The sequence below is a fragment of the Rhinopithecus roxellana genome, chromosome 6, assembly GCF_007565055.1.
Source record: "Rhinopithecus roxellana isolate Shanxi Qingling chromosome 6, ASM756505v1, whole genome shotgun sequence".
Taxonomy (NCBI): domain Eukaryota; kingdom Metazoa; phylum Chordata; class Mammalia; order Primates; family Cercopithecidae; genus Rhinopithecus; species Rhinopithecus roxellana.
This window is the reverse complement of record NC_044554.1, coordinates 113,527,763-113,546,666: the sequence shown is the minus strand read 5'-3', so window position 1 is coordinate 113,546,666 and position 18,904 is coordinate 113,527,763. Positions and strand designations below refer to the sequence as shown.

Here is an 18,904-nt window from a genome sequence, read left to right as displayed (position 1 = left end):
GTAATTTTTAATTCTTTCTTCAAAAATATTCTCTGCAAATGAGGGCATTCTATGTGAAACACAGACTCAAAGAAGCTCTCATAAAACTTGTCAACTTACCCCACCTGACAGCTTAATCACCCTGACCTTGGAGCTGATGTGGGGCCCGTCTCCACCACCACTGTTTGTCCTGTGCGTGACAGTCCTTTTCACGCCAGGCTTTGTGTCCTGGGGCCGGCCCTGGATGGACGCCACTCGAGGAGTCTGGGGCACAGCTGGCTCCTCCACATCTGTGGGTTTGATCTGGAGTACTTTATGCAGCGGCTGAGTCTGACTTTGAGGAACTGTTCTGGTCTGTCTCAAATGTTTCAGTGGTTTCATCTGTTGTCCTTGATACTGCATGTTGGCACTGGATGGCACAAAATTTGATGTTTTGGGCTGAACGGTTGAAATACTGACATCCTGGTTTTTAACAAGAAGTCTGTTTTTCACATTTTGTCTGACCTGTGCACCTGGAAAGGGCAACAGTGGGTTACCATTGGTGGGTGATGGTGACAGCGCCTGATCTTCCTGTTCTGCTGGGGGTGGGGGAGCATAGAGCTGCTGCTGCTGCTGCTGCGCAAGTCTCTCCAGCAGCTCCTTCTTCCTGGCACCAGCCTGCTGCTGCCGCCGTAACTCCTTCTGTTTCAGGATTTCTTCTCTTAGGCGTTTCTGTTCTTCGATCTTCAAGCGATATAACCTTGTTTCCTCATCTTCATCAGGAAACTAAAATGGAAAACATACACAGTTTACTTTGCTATACAGGCAAGGTGCCCATTCCAGTCAATTTCAATAAACTACAAGAAGACATTTACCAAAAGTCCTTTAATTCAGTATCTGAAAGAAGTCATTCAAAATCTGTTTGAAGACTTTAAGTATAACTCCTTCCTCTGGGGAGAGGGGGAAAAAAAAACCCACACAGCTAAAGCTACTTTGGAAAATCTTATCAGAATATTAAAAATGAAATAATGTAAATTTCCACTCATTTACAAGTTTGAAACCAATTAAACTATTCATTTAAGATATCAAAATATGTTTCAAACAGGAATGACAGCAGTAGGGAGGCCTGCTGTCACACAGGTTTTATCTGGCTCTTCCCTGACAAACCAACAAAAGGTGGGGTGTAAATGACCTGAAAGGCTCTGATTAGAACTATTGATTTTTCGTACAGAATTTTCAGCCTGATCTCAAACTCATTTGTCACAGAATAATTGGTTATAATGAACAGCACAAGTCAATCTCTCTGACCTTGAACTCATGCACTCTCCTCAGAATCAAAATGTTGCCAATTGCAGTATTGGAATATTAATGGTATATAAGGAACGCCTTTAATATTCCAAGCTCCAAACCATTCTGCAAGTCAATACAAAAAAATCTTTGAACAAGTCCAGTAACTTTCATAAAAAGCATCCAGTAAGGAAAATGTATAAAAAGTTAAGCATTTTTAAAGAATTATAATATTCTTTAAAAATCATCCATATCCACAGACCCCTTATAAAAGAATGTAACAAGATTTAATCTATCTAGAATTCAGCTATTTCACCATCTTACTTTCCCTAAATAAACCTTAAGAATTAGGAACTGAGGACAAAAGCACAGCTGAGGAGTCGGCTCGTGCCCTGGAGCTTGAGTGCCTAGTGCCAGCCCTCACTCAGGGACTATTTATCGACCTGGAAGCAATTCTGACCAACTCTCTTCTCTAAATTCACATCTAGGGCAGATTTCAAACCGCAAAAATGAAGGTGGGTGAGAGGCTGTTTATACAGGCAGGCATACAGAGCAAGAACGTGACATCCGGAGGGATAGTGGACAGAAGGGACATGGGCATTGGGGGAGCAGACGGCCGGGGACATATTAACAGGACCCAAGGTCCACTGCCTCAAAACACAGGAATAATTACTAGTCATTGGAATTTCTTCCCATGCAGTCAAGAAAGAGTTAAAGCATGTTCAGAACAGCAACTGAAATACTTGGAAAGACTACCGACTAAGCAGATTCACCCTTTATTATATCATCATCAAGTTGGGGGGACATAAGAAAATAAGTCACAGCTAAGCAAAACAAATAGAGGACCTTTCTTTTAAAAAGTAAAAAAATATATATAATCCTGGTCCCCTTTATATATAGACAGAAAATTAAAAGAAAATAAATCAAGACATTCCATTTATACTACAGCGACCTACAGGTTCCATTTCACTCAAGGCATCTTTTTGAAATAACTCTATGGAAGAATCCTTTAGAAGTTCACCTAAATCAACTATCACGGAAGGAACTGAAAGCCAGATGTGCCAGCAGGATACCTGAAAGGCAACTTCCCCTATTAGGTAGCCCTATTGTTATATAAGTAACGAGTGTGTGACTTCATTTTTCTGAAGCAAATCAGTAATACGTACTGAGTTAGGAGCTGGCTATATACACTAGAAGCATAATAAAACTTTTATCAAAGACTTCTTTATAAACTATTCCAATCCAGTTTGTAAATCTACATTATTTTTTCACATACTGATTTTAAAACCAAAAGTCACTTGTGTTCTAATTAAGAGTTCATCGTATGTTAATATTTCAACTTTGTACTTCCAATTTGGTAAACAACACATTACAACTGCTACAATAATGTATCAGAAGAAAATCTGACTGAAAAAAAATGAACTGATTAAAAGGTAAAACCAGTGTTAACTGGTTTTTATGAAACTAAGAAAGCATGACTTGCCTAAATTCTTATCTAAAGTCATTCTTCATGACACCGACGATATTGGACAAGTTTAACCCACTGCACTGCTTCAGAGCACTCCACACACATTTCACTAAGGTTGACACGCCCTCCAGGTGCCAGCCCTCTGCACAGGCCGCCCTGGCCGACCCCCCTTTACCAGATGAAGAGACTGAGGCTTGTGGGAGAAGACGGCCTCGACTAAAGCCAGGTAAAGACTGAGCTGCATTGATTATTCATACTTACTACATTCTGTGCCCACTGAAAAATTAGAAACAGCAGCAACAACATATATAATCGTAATTCAACACAAAGCAAACCCCCAGAAATTTTAAAGACCAACAAGAAAATTGGTCCTATCTTCTAGAAGTTAATAATGTAAATTAAGAAACAGTCGCAGAAAAATACGGGATTCACCACGTGTCGGCACATGACACCCCACGGGCTGAATCTGGTCCACCACCTGGTCTTATAAGTAAAGTTTTACTGGAACGCAGCCACATCTATTGGCGGAAGAACTATATTTAAATTGCCTTTGTGCTAAAATGGCGAGAGGGGTAATGACGACAGTCTGGACTATAAAGCCTACAATATCTATAAAATACTTGGGCCCTTTACAGAAAAAGTTTGTTAAGCCCCAGTATATGTCAATTCTATATAACGGAACAGTAACTGTACACGTATATAAATAAAATCTAATCTTGTAAACTAGAGAGAATACAAGTGTTTTTTTAATAAACACGGCTGTTAAGTTAAACAAAAAAAGGCCCAGGTGAAAAAAGCAGGAAGATTTTGTGAATAACTTACCAAATGAAAGCGAACTGAGACATCCAAGTTGATTATAAGGCTTCTTGTTTGAGACCAACATTTGTTAATAAGAGAAGTGTCCTACCTCTGGTTCTGGTTTTGCTTCTTCTTTAGGTTGAGCCACAGGGCTAGCTGGCTTGACTTTTACTTCCGTCTTTCCCTGTGAGCTCCTGGAACCCGCCATGGCCCGCGAGGGTGGTGACGAGCTGATGATAGGTTTCACTTGCGCTGAGGGTGTGGCAGAGCAGCGGCTGCTGCTCATTTCTATCACGTGTGATGGCGCTATGGGTAATTCACGCAAATTGCTGTTCCTTGGCGCAGTGGGCTGCATTTGCTGCATGGGTCGCTTGCTTACATTCTGAGAAGTTGTATTCTTTTCACAAAAAGAAAGAAATTCTAATTGTAAGTCGAAAGTTGGCAGAAGGAACATTAAAAGGCAGGCACATTATGAAATAAAAACACAATAAATCATTCTCATCAGCAAATGACTTCTCTTCTGGGGAGCGGATACTCTTCTTCTTGGTTAATACTTTTTTTCTCATACATAAATGTCCCGGATCCATGTGGCAGCATGCCTCATCCTAACGTTAAGGACTTCCATTGGTAAAGGTGTCATACTTGCCTACAGACAGGCTCCTCTTTATAGAAATTACACCAGGCTGATATTTAGCAGGTGCTTCAATAAAGGGACTTACAGTTTTAAAAGAATTGACACAGCCAAAAAAGCACTCTATCTGCCACCAGAGATCAACAGGATTCACATGCTACTATTTTACCTAGTCACTTAAATTTAAGCTGGAACAAGGAAAGAACCAAGCATCAGGTCAATGTCCTAAGAAACATGACCCCAGGGAGAAGAAAGGTGCCAGAACGTTTTACTCGAGAGGAAATGCTTAGTCATGTTCGTCCTGGGGACTCTCAAGAGAGAACCAACACCTGGAGGAGGCAAAGAGAACACGAGAGAGCTGGAAGGGAGGAGGGGAGAAGCAGGGGGATCTCCGAGGTTACACAAGTCAAATATCCCAGTGCACAAGGGTCATGAGAATAGACTACCATTATTCTTTATATCCCAGGTTATAAAGCACCCTCTTCTCAGATTTATAAATCCTTTCTTACTGTTCATATCACTTTAGTTGTGATGTCACTTTAAGAAAGAAAGAAAGGCAAGTATCAGGAAAACTGAGATTCCAAGTAGCTAAGTGACATGCCTAAAGCTCAAGGGTGAAAACGAGACAATACTAAAAAAAGATTGACAGGTGAGAACCCTGACCACTGACCACTAGCTGCCACACTGTGTCTCTTTTTCCTAAAAATCAAATTACAAAGTTTCATATATATATTTAATGGAGGCAAGAGCCCTGACCACTGACCACTAGCCACATTGCGTCTCTTTCCTAAAAGACAAATTACAAAAGCCTCTTATATATATTTAATGGAGGCAAAAACCCTGACCACTAGCCACACTGTGTCTCTTTCTTAAAATCCAAATTACAAAAGCTTCTTATATGTATTTAATGGAGGACAAGGGCAATGACTGTGGCCTTTTATTTTCAGAGCAATGCATTGTTTCCCAGTTTCTTTTAATGCATGACAAGTCACACATTTGCTGACGGTGCCTGAGAACACAACTCCACAAATAAATGTACGCTAATCTCTCTGGACTGAGCATAAGCTCCTTGAAGGAAAGGAATTTGTCTCTTCTGTTCACTGTTGTATTCCCAGGACTAGAGTAGTACCTGGCAACAGAACAGTCAACGTATTTTTCCTGAATTCATTTATGTATTTATTCAGAGACCAAAAAGACAGAGATAATCTACACATCAAAAAATAAGCCACTGGTAAAGGGAAAGTGACTACCCCCAAAAGTATGTTCTAAAGTTACATGTCTATTAATTCCTATCTATCGCTATAGAAATATCTAGATATAAAAAAGATGCTTAAGTAAATATTAACACAGTCTTTGGGACACAAAAGGAGTATCTTATCAATTATTGTAGTCCAGAAAACAACCACCTGAGTGCTTTTTAAAACATGGATTCACTTCAGAACTATGTACTACACATTTTAAAAGTTGAAATCAGAATTAGAAAGTATTCTGACCTACAAATGATGCCCCTCAAGTCCTGTAAGTTAAAAGGCCTCCCAGGAAGACACAGGGAAGTCACCCCTTGACACTTACATGCCGCAGCCCCTGGCGCTGGGGGCACTGCATCCGGCTGCTGCTGGCCTGAGGCTGAGCGGTCTGTACATGAGGCCGGAACTGTGGCTGAGACATCGGCATCAAAGGAGGGGGCGGGACGGACAGGTGGTGGTGGTGGTGGTGCTGGTGCTGCGGCGGGTGCTGTGGTGGGTGCTGGGGCGGGGGCTGGTGCTGGGGCGGGGGCTGGTGCGGGGGCTGGTGCGGAGGCTGATGCTGCGGTGGGGGCTGTTGCTGAGGTTGCTGAGGCTGAGGCTGATGTGGAGGGGGCAATGGAGGATGCAATGGCCCCTTCCATGTCCAAAGAAAGAGAAATAACAGTTCACAAATGGTTATACCGGGCATAATCACTTCAGTCATTTCCTTAAAAACCTCAACACAAGAAAGGCACTTTCACTGGTACCAAAACTTCATTTTAGACTTGCTGATGAAGGTAATACTATCTTAAATGCAGTAATAAGCCAGAAGCTATTACCTTAAATTTTATATTTAATCCAGTAATTCTAGGATTGAATTGTCCTAAAGAAATAAGTATGCAAACTCCTAACTCTAAAGTATGTTCCCTGGAGCACTATGATACTGAAGTACGGAAACCAGTCTACACACATACAAACACACAGACAGCATGAAAGGGAGCCGTGAACAGCACTCTTAAATGATGGCATCAAAACCAACTCACTGACATGAAAAGATCCAATGATACATTACACTGGAGGGAAAAAAGCAGGTGGCGAGAAGATGTGCATTTTAAAAAGGACAAAAAAAAAAATGCTCCTGAATTGTTTCTAGGTAATGAGAGTATTTAATTTCCTTTCTTGTACTTACATATACTCTAAGATTCTGCAATAGGGATATATTAATTGTATTTTTTTAATAAAAAGAAAAATTCTTAAAAACATTTTATCTTCCTTTAACACCCTAGATAATACTCATTTTCCTTTTTTAGCTTAGATACATATTCCATGTGTTTTTAAATAGTTGATTCAAGTTTACCATCGCTATGTATTTTAATAGTAATCCTACAATACAAGAAGAAATATAAACTTGGTAAGATTTACAGACACATGTCAATCCATGAAGCAGAAGCCGGTCAGCAGAGGGCACTCAAGGCCCTCAAATAACCAGTGAACAGCAACATTTTCCTCCCCCCATGCAAAGACTCTTCCAAACTGTCTACTGCAGGAATGTAATCTGACAAAGTATTTCCACTGGTAAACCTTTCATGAAATTTTATACAGATGAGCAAATGTATTATCAAAACATGTCCTAATTTTATTAGTAGAGCCTTTAAAAAATCCTAATAAGTAGCATTTTTCAATTCCCAAAAAATGACATTTTCTCATTTTTTTCTTGTATTGAGATAAGCAACAATGTCAAAAAAAGTTGTCTTTAATAAACAGTACATTTAAGACTAATACCCTTATTCTTTAAATAACCATAAATTAGTAGGCTCAAATAAAAATGTTTAACTTTATGAAACACAAAGACTCAACGCTACACATTTTTTCCCTGGAGGTTTGCTCAGGACGCATACCTGCAGGTTGGGCTGCGCGTGTGTGGGCAGGAACGGCTGTCCTGGGCCCGGCAGGAACGGCTGTCTAGGAGGAATGAAGGGCCGTGTGCTTGCCGACCCAGGCTGGCTGAAGTGCAGAATCCCCACCGGACCCGGAGGCTGCAGGGCGGGTCGTACGGGCCGCTCTCTCGGGAACACTGGCTGCTGTCCTTGCTGATTAAATGCTGGTCCTGGTTGAGTGAATGGTAGAGGACTCTGAGTAGGAACAGGATGGCTACTGTTAAGAAGGGTAGGAGGCGGTGGTGGTGGAGGGGGACTTCGCTGTTCCAGAAAAAGATGGCTCGGGAATCTCGGTTCACCTGAAACTGAAAGGTAACACAAGATTATTAACTTCAGGTTAAAAAGACCATGTGCTGCTCAGAAAAGCAATCTGAAGCACTATCCTAATGTGGGCAAAAATCACAAGTGTTGACAGGTTATGAATATTTGGAAACAATTCCAGATTTCGCCTCTTATTTCTAGATTGCTTCATTTGTCATTTTCTATACATAAATTCCTCCTTTATATGAGATGCTCCCATTTTGGATACCAACAATATCCAATTTTAGCACCTGAAATGATAGGCAGAACTGCTATGTACAAAAACCTGGCATTCCTAACAACATCTCCAACTGGGAGTTAAATTCAGTTTACAAAAGAAATGTGTTTGGGCACATCACCCAACACAGCTTCTGCTGTTACTCCACACCACTCACTCTTTCTGTACCTCCTAAGAAGAAAGGGTCTCGCTCCTGAGGCGGGGGTGGGGCTCTCCACTGGTCCTGGAGAGGGAGTCGTGGGGGCTGGCTGAAACTGTTGGGAACAGGTCCAGGTGTATGCTGTGGAAATTCTGGTGGGCCCTAAAGAACAACAAGAGAGAAACAGGGAGAAGGACAGAAAAATGGTATGTAATTTTCAGAAATATAGACCTGGTTCCAAGTTTTCCTTGAAAATGTCAAGTAATGTGTCTCCTAACAGTCATTGTCTTTCTCTTTCTACACACACACACACACACACACACACACACACACACACACACAGAGTCATGCATCCTTAAGGATACATTCTGACATGCATCCTTAGGTGATTCCATCATGCGAACACCAGAGTGTATTGTAACCACACACACACACCCCGAGATGGTAGAGCTTTCTACACACCTAGCCTGTATAGTACACACTAGTAGCTTGAAGGCTACACACCAGGGCAGCATATGACTGTACCGAATACTGTAGGCAACTGTCACACAATGCTAAGTATCTGTGGATGTAAACATACCCAACCCTAGAAAAGGTTACAATAAAATACAGTATTATAATCTCACGGAAATACCGCTGTCTATGCAGTCCACCATTCACCAAAACATCCTTACACAGCACATATTAACATGAAAACGAAGTGTTCAACAACAGGTGATTCTGCCATACTAAATGATCAAAAATCAAAACACAGCTACTAGAAATTAAGTCAATGTCTTAATGTCATTGTAAAACAAGAATATTATTTTTAAGCTTATTGAAATCCATCCAATTATTAGCCTCTTTCCCATGAATCCAAAACACCGTCATGACATTTATCTTTTTAAAGATGCTAATCTTTGCTATTTAACACGACTGTAGGCTGCAGCTACGAAACTGCTTCACTTTAAAAGAAAAAATCAATCAGCAATTCCTGACTTAACAGAAAAATGTGAAATGTTTAAGAAACTAAATTATTACAAACAAAACAGTACAGAGTCCTTTGGATAAAAAAATTTAAGCAAATTCTTACAGATTAACTTTTTTCAAAAACTACATGTTACTAAAACTCTTTAGAGACAAATTAAAATTACTTCATTTTTCAGTTGGCCTTTCAGGTACTCAGGGAGATTTTTTAAACCACTGTATTGACCTAAGCAGCAGCATAAAGGTAAAGAAATGTTCACCACTTTTTCACTGCTCCAAAAAGAATGAACTATTAACTATCATCAAAATAATTTTCATTTAATAGCACCTTGTTCTTTGAAACTGAGTCAATTATTTCACAACTTTTAAGTATTACTCTTCTCACAAACTTACAATCTCAATGCCTTGGCCTGTCATTTTATTACTAATTCGCTATTCCCTCGAAAAGCAACATTTTCTAGCACTGAAAATGCTCTTTCGGCCGGGCACGGTGGCTCAAGCCTGTAATCCCAGCATTTTGGGAGGCTGAGACGGGTGGATCATGAGGTCAGGAGATCGAGACCATCCTGGCTAACAGGGTGAAACCCCGTCTCTACTAAAAAAAATACAAAAAACTGGCCGGGCGAGGTGGTGGGCGCCTGTAGTCCCAGCTACTTGGGAGGCCGAGGCAGGAGAATGGCGTGAACCCGGGAGGCGGAGCTTGCAGTGAGCTGAGATCCGGCCACTGCACTCCAGCCTGGGCAACACAGCCAGGCTCCGTCTCAAAAAAAAAAAAGAAAGAAAATGCTCTTCCACACTGCATTTCCCTTCCTTCTCCCTGCAAAAGTCTGTTCTACCCATGGCATTGAGAGAACAGACAAAATGAACACTAGTATAAACACCATAAACCCTTAAGATTGTTGGCTACAAAATACTAAAGAAATGGTTTTTTTTGTTGTTGTTGTTTTTGTTTTTTTTTGAGACGGAGTCTCGCTCTGTCGCCCAAGCTGGAGTGCAGTGGCCGGATCTCAGCTCACTGCAATCTCCGCCTCCCGGGTTCACGCCATTCTCCTGCCTCAGCCTCCCGAGTAGCTGGGACTACAGGCGCCCGCCACCTCGCCCGGCTAGTTTTTTGTACTTTTTAGTAGAGACGGGGTTTCACCGTGTTCGCCAGGATGGTCTCGATCTCCTGACCTTGTGATCCGCCCGCCTCGGCCTCCCAAAGTGCTGGGACTACAGGCTTGAGCCACCGCGCCCGGCCAAGAAATGTTTAACACACAAATATTACATCTTTATAAAAACATAAACTTTAGGCACTTATTGAAACATGTACAACAGGAAGTCCAAAGCTGAAACTCTCATAGCTTTTATTACTTTAGGTGAAACAAGGAAATCCATACCATACTATTGCCTGACATTAGGGAGTGTCACTTCTCTAGATAAAGACATCAATTAAGACACAATGAACCCACTAAAAGTCAGTAACTGAGGAATATATTTGTAAGTGAGAATACATATCATATACATGGTCTTTTATCCCTAATAAATGTGTATACTTTATCATAATGATAATTTGAAAATTCACTGATAAGATACTTCGATATGGATCTCTTTTTTTGAAAGAGAGAGAGGGAGAGAGGGAGGGAGGGAGGCGGGGAGAGAGAGAGAGGGAGAGAGGGAGGGAGGGAGGGAGGGAGGGAGGGGGGAGAGGGAGAGAGGGAGAGGGAGAGAGGGAGGGGGAGAGAGAGAGAGAGAGAGAGAGAGAGAGAGAGAGAGAGAGAGACAGAGAGACAGAGAGACAGAGACAGGGAGGGAGGGGGAGAGAGAGAGAGAGAGAGAGACAGGGAGGGAGGGAGGGGGGGAGAGAGAGAGAGAGAGACAGGGAGGGAGGGAGGGGGAGAGAGAGAGAGAGAGAGAGAGAGAGAGAGAGAGAGAGAGAGAGAGAGAGAGAGAGAGAGAGACTGACTCACTCTGTTACCCAGCTGGAGTGCAGTGGTGCAATCAGCTCACTGTAGCCTCAAACTCCTGGGCTCTAGGGATCCTTCCACCTTAGCCTCCTGAGTAGCGAGGACTTACAGAGCATGCCACCATATCCAGCTAGTTTTTCTGTAGAGGCAGGGACTTGCTACGTTGCCCAGGTTGGTGTCGAACGCCTGGGTTCAAACAATTCTTCCACCTCAGCCTCCTAAAGTACTTGGATTACAGGCATGAGCCACAACACCTGGCCAATATTCTTGAATATTTAATATCTTTACTTTGCTAATAATATGCTAGAAAAATACTTCTAATAGCACAGGCCATTACATACTGTTACTCACTAAATCTGCATGAGGAATTTCAATGAGCTTGCCTGCTTTCTCCCCCTGCCAAAGCTTTTTCCTCGTTTTAAAATATTTTCATTTTTTGTTTGAAGTCAATGAAACACATGGTGTGAGCATGAATGTATCTCCTCCAAAATAATATTGTATTCCTCCGGGTAACTTAAATGTTCTATTTATAAAGTATAGCATTAGTATTCCATCTCTACTTTTGTGTATCAACACGATTCTGACATATACAGACAGTTCCTGACTTACAATGGTCCAACTTACGATGTCTGCAACTTACAGCGGCCTCATCCTGATGTAACCCACCGTAAGTTGCGGAGTAGCTGTGCAAGCATTTCAAAACATGTCTTAAAATAATCTTCCAAACTTTCTGAATGACAATAAGTTAGCAATCAAGGTTCTGCATTACTTCAAAAAAACGTTTAAATGATGCTTCTCAGAATGACACGGAATAAAACAAACAACTGCCTGCCTCTGCATGCAGAGAGGTTTGACTGATCACATTGTTTCCAACCCACGCAAATTGGCAATGGTGGTCCTGAATAAAAATCCTTTTCCAATTACTCAGCCTGTTTCCTTAAGCTGGTTCAATGCACACTTGACTACACTTATTTCTGGGGAGGAGGCACACGGGAGGGGTTTCAAACAGATAAACACAAAAGGAACCAGCAAGATTCATTAAAAGAATTTGCATTGAGAAATGTAAAACATATGGATGAAAATGATGTCACTGAGACACCAAAAAGAGACAAGATCACAGCCTGAAACAAGCTAATAGTTGTGAAAAGTAAAAATCACTCAATGTAAACTCTTCAAATGAAAAATGGGTATTTTATGACATTTTAGCTTACAAATACGAAATTAGTAACACCTCTGGAAACTATGAAAAACCATTTCCAATGTTAAGTGTGGTTATGATAGCTCTCTTCATGTAACTGAGTCAAGATCAACCACAAGTAGGTTTGATGTTGGTTTGCCCAACCACCTAGATAAGAGTTTGGATGGGGCTGATTTCGATTCAACAGAGGGAGGAGGTTTCTAACACTCTCCCAGCAATAAACACATCCTCAACACACAGAAGCACTCACTCAGGAGGAGGAGCACCGCCTGCTGGGCACGATCTCAAAGCGAACTGGACTAGAGCAACTTCAAAGTCCAAGCCAACTCACCAACAGTGGGTCTGTTGATGTTCTTGAAATTACAGACCAGTTAAAAGACAAACTGGTAAATCTGGCTGGCACTAGTGCAGCCAGGCACACACTGGGCATCCGGTGACAGCAAGAGTGGGTCAGGGAGAAGGAGCCCCGAGTAACAGCCGGGATGAGGTGTGGGCCTCCATCTGCCAAGTCTGGAACCTGGGAGGTGCTCACAAAGAGACGGACTGAATTAAATGTTCATTTTCTTACTTTTCTGGTAGGTCTTGATGCCTAGTGGGAGCCAGATTAGGAGACCTAAGAACAAAGTCTCAGCACGGGTTAGAGTTGGGGAAGTGGGTTCTAAATCAAGGCTCAGGTTCTAGGTGACAAAACAGGAAAGTACTAGCAATGCAAATGGCCATTCTTTCTACTTGCCAGGACTCACAGCCTTTTATAGCTGAGCAAATGCTCCTACACGCTCCCTACCATACAGTGACTGACAACGGCAGGGATTCTTGCAGAACTTAAACAACCATGGCGAATTCAACATGGACCAGTCAAGAACCAACATTTTATAAGCAGCCACTTTAGAATGAGGACCGAAGGGAACTCAGGCCCCCAGTCCACTGGCAGAGTCCAGGAATTCCTGGGTATGACGCTGTCACCACTGTCGATACCAGGGCCCCATGAACTCATCAACACACAGCGAGGAAACTAAAACTTATGACATTAAATCACTGGTCCAAGGTCACAACACTATTTTAGAATTTTTATTTTTCTGTAAGTTCACTCAACCACATCGGGGATTTCAATATTCAAGAAAACCAAGTTAAAGCTCCTGCAAGGGTTCATTTTATTCATGACATAATAAAAACACAGTGGAGGGAATTTCAACCCATATAATAAGAAATCTTATCAAAATTACTAAATTTGGGTTACAACTTTTCCCCAACTTAGATATAAAAATGGTAGTGTACCCCCAACTCAGAAGGTGGACACCGGACACTCGTCACATTACACATTACGCACTTCCCCTTTCCATCACAGGGTATTTCCTTGAAAAATGTTCACTCTTACATTTCTGTCTCAGCCAAAATGCAAAATTACTACAGAAAACGGCTTCTCTTGTAACCCTTGGTGCAGAACCTTTACGTTCTCCTGTCCCTGTTTCACTCTCGGGTCACCTCCCTGTATCAGGAGACGCCTGACACAGGGCCCAGATGGACCCAAGCCTCTGACTCCTCTACCCCTGTGGCCGGGCTCCTAAAGGCTGGAACATGAAGAATCCCATGAATTGGAATCACTAAAAGCTTTTATTTTATTTTAACTGGCTCATCAGTGTCAATCAGCAGTTTTTCGCCCTTCTCTCACTGCCCAGGATAATTTCACACCTCTGAGCACCTTCTAGTGATTCCAGTACACAGCTGTCCCCTCTGCCTGCAAGGCCCTCGGCATCCTCACCGCACCTCCTTCCCACCCTTCTCTGCATCCACCTGCATCTAAACATCACTTTCTACCATGAGTAATGGACTTGCCGCTAATTTTTAGAAACAGTCTATTTGTTAAAAATAAACATAAATTCTCACTCTATTATACATTTGGTCAGATTTTTCATTTAAAAGATAGGAACAGTATGCTGAAGTAGAACAGAAGGTGAAAGTCGGCCACCGACGTGCTGACAGGCCGTCAGCCCTAACTACAGTCAGCACACTTCAGGGCTCGTAACTCATTAGCTCTATCAGTCACTACTATGCTAATGAGCTGGCAAAAAAGCAGACATCGGGAGGTGCCAGAAAGAACGGGAACAGTAAAATGTACTTTCAGAGAAAGCGGTAGAGTCCTTTGGGGCTATTTCCACTTAACCCTTAAACACATTTTTATTGTATTAACAGCTGGAAATCAGCATCACTGGGCGTGAACATTTTTAATCAATTTACAATTAATTTGCCAATCTTAACAAAGAGTAAAGCAAAGCCTGATGTATCAGTCACTCACAATGACAGGTAATTATGCACTTCCACTCTCTCCGATCTCGGCTCAGTTTCCCCTTCACCCCTTTCTGGTGTGCCAGTTGCCAGGTGTGCAGCTGCAGGGTGCACTGTTCCCACAGGACCACCCAGCAGCAGGCAGAGCTCCTCCCCAGGTGCAGAAGGAAGGGCTGCTTCTGTAGCTGGCCTTTTGTCACTCAGCTCTCATGCCAGGGAAGTGCCAGTTCTCTTTAAATTTTGCCTATAATTAGAACAAGCTGAAAGAGGTCCTGATCTTTCAATCTTCATTATTTAATAGGTGAATCCCTAATATTTATTATGGCTTTTCTTACTGGGCTTAGAACTGGAAAACGCTATTTCTTAGAAAATTCTGTATTTCTTCTAAGTTCCATGATATTATCTTAGTGCCACAAGTCGCATCCTCAATAGTACAGAGGTCCTCACTTATCCACAGTTTCATTTTCTGGGGTTGAGTTACACACCATCAATTGAAATCTGAAAATATAAAATGGAAAATTCCAGAAATAAACAATTCATAAGCTGTACACTGTACACCCTTCTGAGTAGCATGACCAAATCTCTTGCCATCCTGCTCCGTCCACCCAGGGGAATGAAATCATACCCTTGTCCAGAGGATCCATGCTGAAGACACACCCTGCATGCTAGCCCATTAGTCACTTGGTCAACGTCTTGGTTATCAGATTGATTGTCACAGTACTGCAGAGCTTGCATTCAAGTAACTCATATATTACTTAATAATGGCTCCAAAATGCAAGAGTAGTAACTGTTTTATTGTATGATTAGCTATTGTTGTTCATCTCTTATTGTGCCTGTTTTTTTTTTTTTTTTTTTTTTTTTTTTTTTTTTTTTTTTTTTGAGACGGAGTCTTGCTCTGCCACCCAGACTGGGCTGGAGTGCAGTGGCCGGATCTCAGCTCACTGCAAGCTCCGCCTCCCGGGTTCACGCCATTCTCCTGCCTCAGCCTCCCAAGTAGCTGGGACTACAGGCGCCCGCCTCGTCGCCCGGCTAGTTTTTTGTATTTTTAAGTAGAGACAGGGTTTCACCGTATTAGCCAGGATGGTCTTGATCTCCTGACCTCGTGATCCGCCCGTCTCAGCCTCCCAAAGTGCTGGGATTACAGGCTTGAGCCACCGCGCCCGGCTTATTGTGCCTAATTTGTAAATTAAACTTCATCCTAGGTATGCATGTACAGGAAAAATCATGGTCTCTACTGGGGGGACTTGCAGTACACGCCCCTTGGATAAGGTGGGCACCACAGCACCGGCCATGCAGCTGCTGCAGCAGGGCTCTTTATAAACCCTTTTTCCCACCCTCCATCAGGCAGTTAATTTCAAGTCCTCAAAAAGACAGATTTTTCTCATTATAGCTAAGGCAAAACGTAACTGGGAAAGTAGACTGGCCGGCCGGGCGCGGTGGCTCAAGCCTGTAATCCCAGCACTTTGGAAGGCCGAGACGGGCGGATCATGAGGTCAGGAGATCGAGACCATCCTGGCTAATACGGTGAAACCCCGTCTCTACTAAAAAATACAAAAAACTAGCCGGGCGACGAGGTGGGCGCCTGTAGTCCCAGCTACTCGGGAGGCTGAGACAGGAGAATGGCGTGAACCCGGGAGGCGGAGCTTGCAGTGAGCTGAGATCCGGCCACTGCACTCCAGCCTGGGCGGCAGAGCAAGACTCCGTCTCAAAAAAAAAAAAAGAAAGTAGACTGGCCTCCACTCCACCCTGAGCAGAGAGTCAACCAAGGTTCGCTTTTTTACTTTGCCACAGGCTGTGATCAGGGAAAAGGACTCCGTCTTTAGCCCTTTCATCCTTCTTCCAAAAGAAAAGAGTTACTGAATTAGAAGAATAAACTCAAAGAGTTTAGTCCACAAACCTAGTTTTCCATAAAAATTCCAAGCCACCTGAGAACTAGGTACTTTACTTCTTAGGTCTCTAAGCACTATCAGATTCCCTGGAAGATTTCCCTGGAACTTTAACGTTGTGATTTTCATCTCTTCCCAGAACTCTTTCCTTTAACTATTTACATGCTGTCTAAATGCACAGTCACTGGTATTTAAATGTTACTGATACATAACAAAGCCCCCAAAATTCTCTCTCTCTCATGATAGTTTTTCCACACTCAGTGGAAAATAAAAGCCTTTAAAATCCATCACTAATGTTCAAGCAGAACTTTATTCTAACTTCCAGCGATCCTGCAGGTGCCCAGGTGGAGAAGCAGCACTCATCATCTAACCTGACAGCTCTCCCAGCCCTGTCTCCATCCCAGCCACTTACCAGCTACAGCCTTGAGCTCATGACTGAATCTGTCTGGGCCTCAGTTCGCTCACCTACGAAACAGTGATAACAATAGTACCCACCTCACAGGGGCAGGAAAGTCCTTAGGACAGTATCTAGCAAATAACAAAAGTTCATCATACATGTCGTTATCATTTTTACATGTTTTTGTAGACAGCAGCAGTTTTTGTAGACAGATTGTAAATATAATATACAGCTTCTGAAATATGTCCATGTCTTCTGTAATATTTCCATGTTTCCAAACAGGGTAAAAACCAAATCAGTCCAGATTCCGTTTGCATTCTTATTTCTGAGATCAAATCAGAAATCCCTCATAAAGTACCAGCAAGTCCTAGAAACTTTGTCTCTTGAATCTCTCCAAACCACTCCCACTTCTCTCTGCCCTTCAACTGTCGGGTACGAGAGCTGAGACCAGGCCTGCCTTATACATCAATGTGTTTCCATGCTTGGCCCAGTGCCTGGCACGCAGGCAGTTATAAATATGTAATGGATGAATGAAATGCCTGTTTGTAATAGCAAGGTATCCCCCGAGCCCCACATTCTCCACCTGGAAGTACTGCACCACGCTGTAACACCAGCTGCCCACAAAACACGGGAGAGGTGCTGAATGGCTGAAGGAAGGAAGGAAGGAACAAAGGTTAGGATGTACTGACCTAGACCTTGGGCAATGAACTGCCTGAGGCTTTTGAGCTGAGCAGATGTGAAACACATACATGCACTAGGACCAAAGAGAAGCCAAGATCTGGGGTGATCACTGGTTTAGAGACAGAAAAATTAACAGAACTGAGTTCTTACATATATGACAGAATTTTTTTTTTTTTTTTTTTTTTTTTTTTAAGAGACAGAGCCTTGCTCTGCCACCCAGACTGGAGTGTAGCGGCACGATCATAGCTCACTGCATCCTCAAACTCCTGGGCTCAAGTGATCCTCTTGCCTCAGCCTCCAGAGAGCCCAGGACTACAGGCATGAGCCACCACATCTGGCTGATTTTTAAATTTTTTGTAGAGATGGGGTCTCGCTGTGTTACCCAGGCTAGTCTGAAACTCCTGGCCTCGAGGGATCCTCCCGCCTTGGCCTCCTAAAGCACTGGGTTTACAGGTGTGAGTCACTACATCTGGCCGATAAGAAATCATTTTAACTCGTATTCTATGTAATACTGTTAACGAATGAGAGGACCATGCTGACTGGCTTCTTCCCCCTGCAGCTGGGAGAAGAGTGATGGTCACTGGCGGGAGGCCAGCAGTTCCATGCTAATAGGGTTTGGCTCTGCATCCCCACCCACATCTCATCTCCACCCGTAACCCCCACAGGTGGAGGGAGGGACCTGGTGGGTGGGGACTAGATCACGAGGGCAGTTTCCCCCACGCTGTTCTCATGATGGTATATGAGTTTTCACAAGATCTGATGGTTTAAAAGTGGCACTTCCCCACTTTGCTCTCTCTCCTGCCACCATGTGAAGAAGGTGCTTGCTTCCCCTTTGCCTCCTGTCATGATTGTAAGCTTCCTGAGGCCTCTCCAGCCATGCGGAACTGTGAGTCAATTAAACCTTTTTTCTTTATAAATTACCCAGTCTTGGGTAGTTCTTTATAGCAGTATGAAAACAGACTAATACACATGCTGTCTCATTTAATCCTTATCACAACCCTACAAGGTAGGTATTCTGCTCACAGAAATCTTCTGACCATTTAAATAACCCCCACTTAGGACAAGGTTAGAAAGTGGCAGAACTTGAATTCAAACCCAGGCTGCCTACCTGCAGAGCACACTGGGGATTCCTTGGCATGAACAGCAAATGGGGAGGGATTTTTCTCACATTCCCTGATCAGTCCCTAATCATATGTTTTATCATCACATATGTAAGTATAATTGTGCAAGTCTATGTGTGTTTCAGAGGCAAGAAAACCAGTAAGTACTACATGAAGTCAAAAGTCAGATAGCCATGGAAATTCCATGGTAGGCTTTAATAAGTAAAAGAAATTATCAGTACTCATGTGACCAATCTACAAGACCTGCATTAAAGAGGTAAGACCAAAGACGCTATCTAAGATGTAGAAAGAAACCATTTACTCAGGGTGAGTAAACAAGGCAATTTCTGACCTTGGAAGTTAGTTAAATAGAGCAAGAACAGGAAAAGAAGGATTTGCAAGTGTAGCCTGGAGTCTGTACATGCTACAGGCAGGGTGCTGACTCCTGAAGCAGCTGGGTGAAGG

General features: G+C 42.7%; 1 protein-coding gene across 5 annotated transcripts in view; it reads right to left on the bottom strand.

Annotated features, from left to right (window-relative positions):
* The window catches only part of RBM33 (RNA binding motif protein 33), a 135,418-nt gene that overhangs the window by 36,141 nt on the left and 80,373 nt on the right, over positions 1-18,904 (bottom strand). For all 5 annotated transcript variants that reach the window (XM_030932067.1, XM_030932068.1, XM_030932069.1 and 2 more), the window contains exons 10-14: positions 8,012-8,144; positions 7,267-7,610; positions 5,715-6,023; positions 3,621-3,908; positions 100-744 (exon numbers count right to left, since the gene is read on the bottom strand). In XM_030932067.1, coding sequence (XP_030787927.1) covers positions 100-744; positions 3,621-3,908; positions 5,715-6,023; positions 7,267-7,610; positions 8,012-8,144 — 1,719 coding nt within the window. The remainder of the gene's footprint in view (positions 1-99; positions 745-3,620; positions 3,909-5,714; positions 6,024-7,266; positions 7,611-8,011; positions 8,145-18,904) is intronic.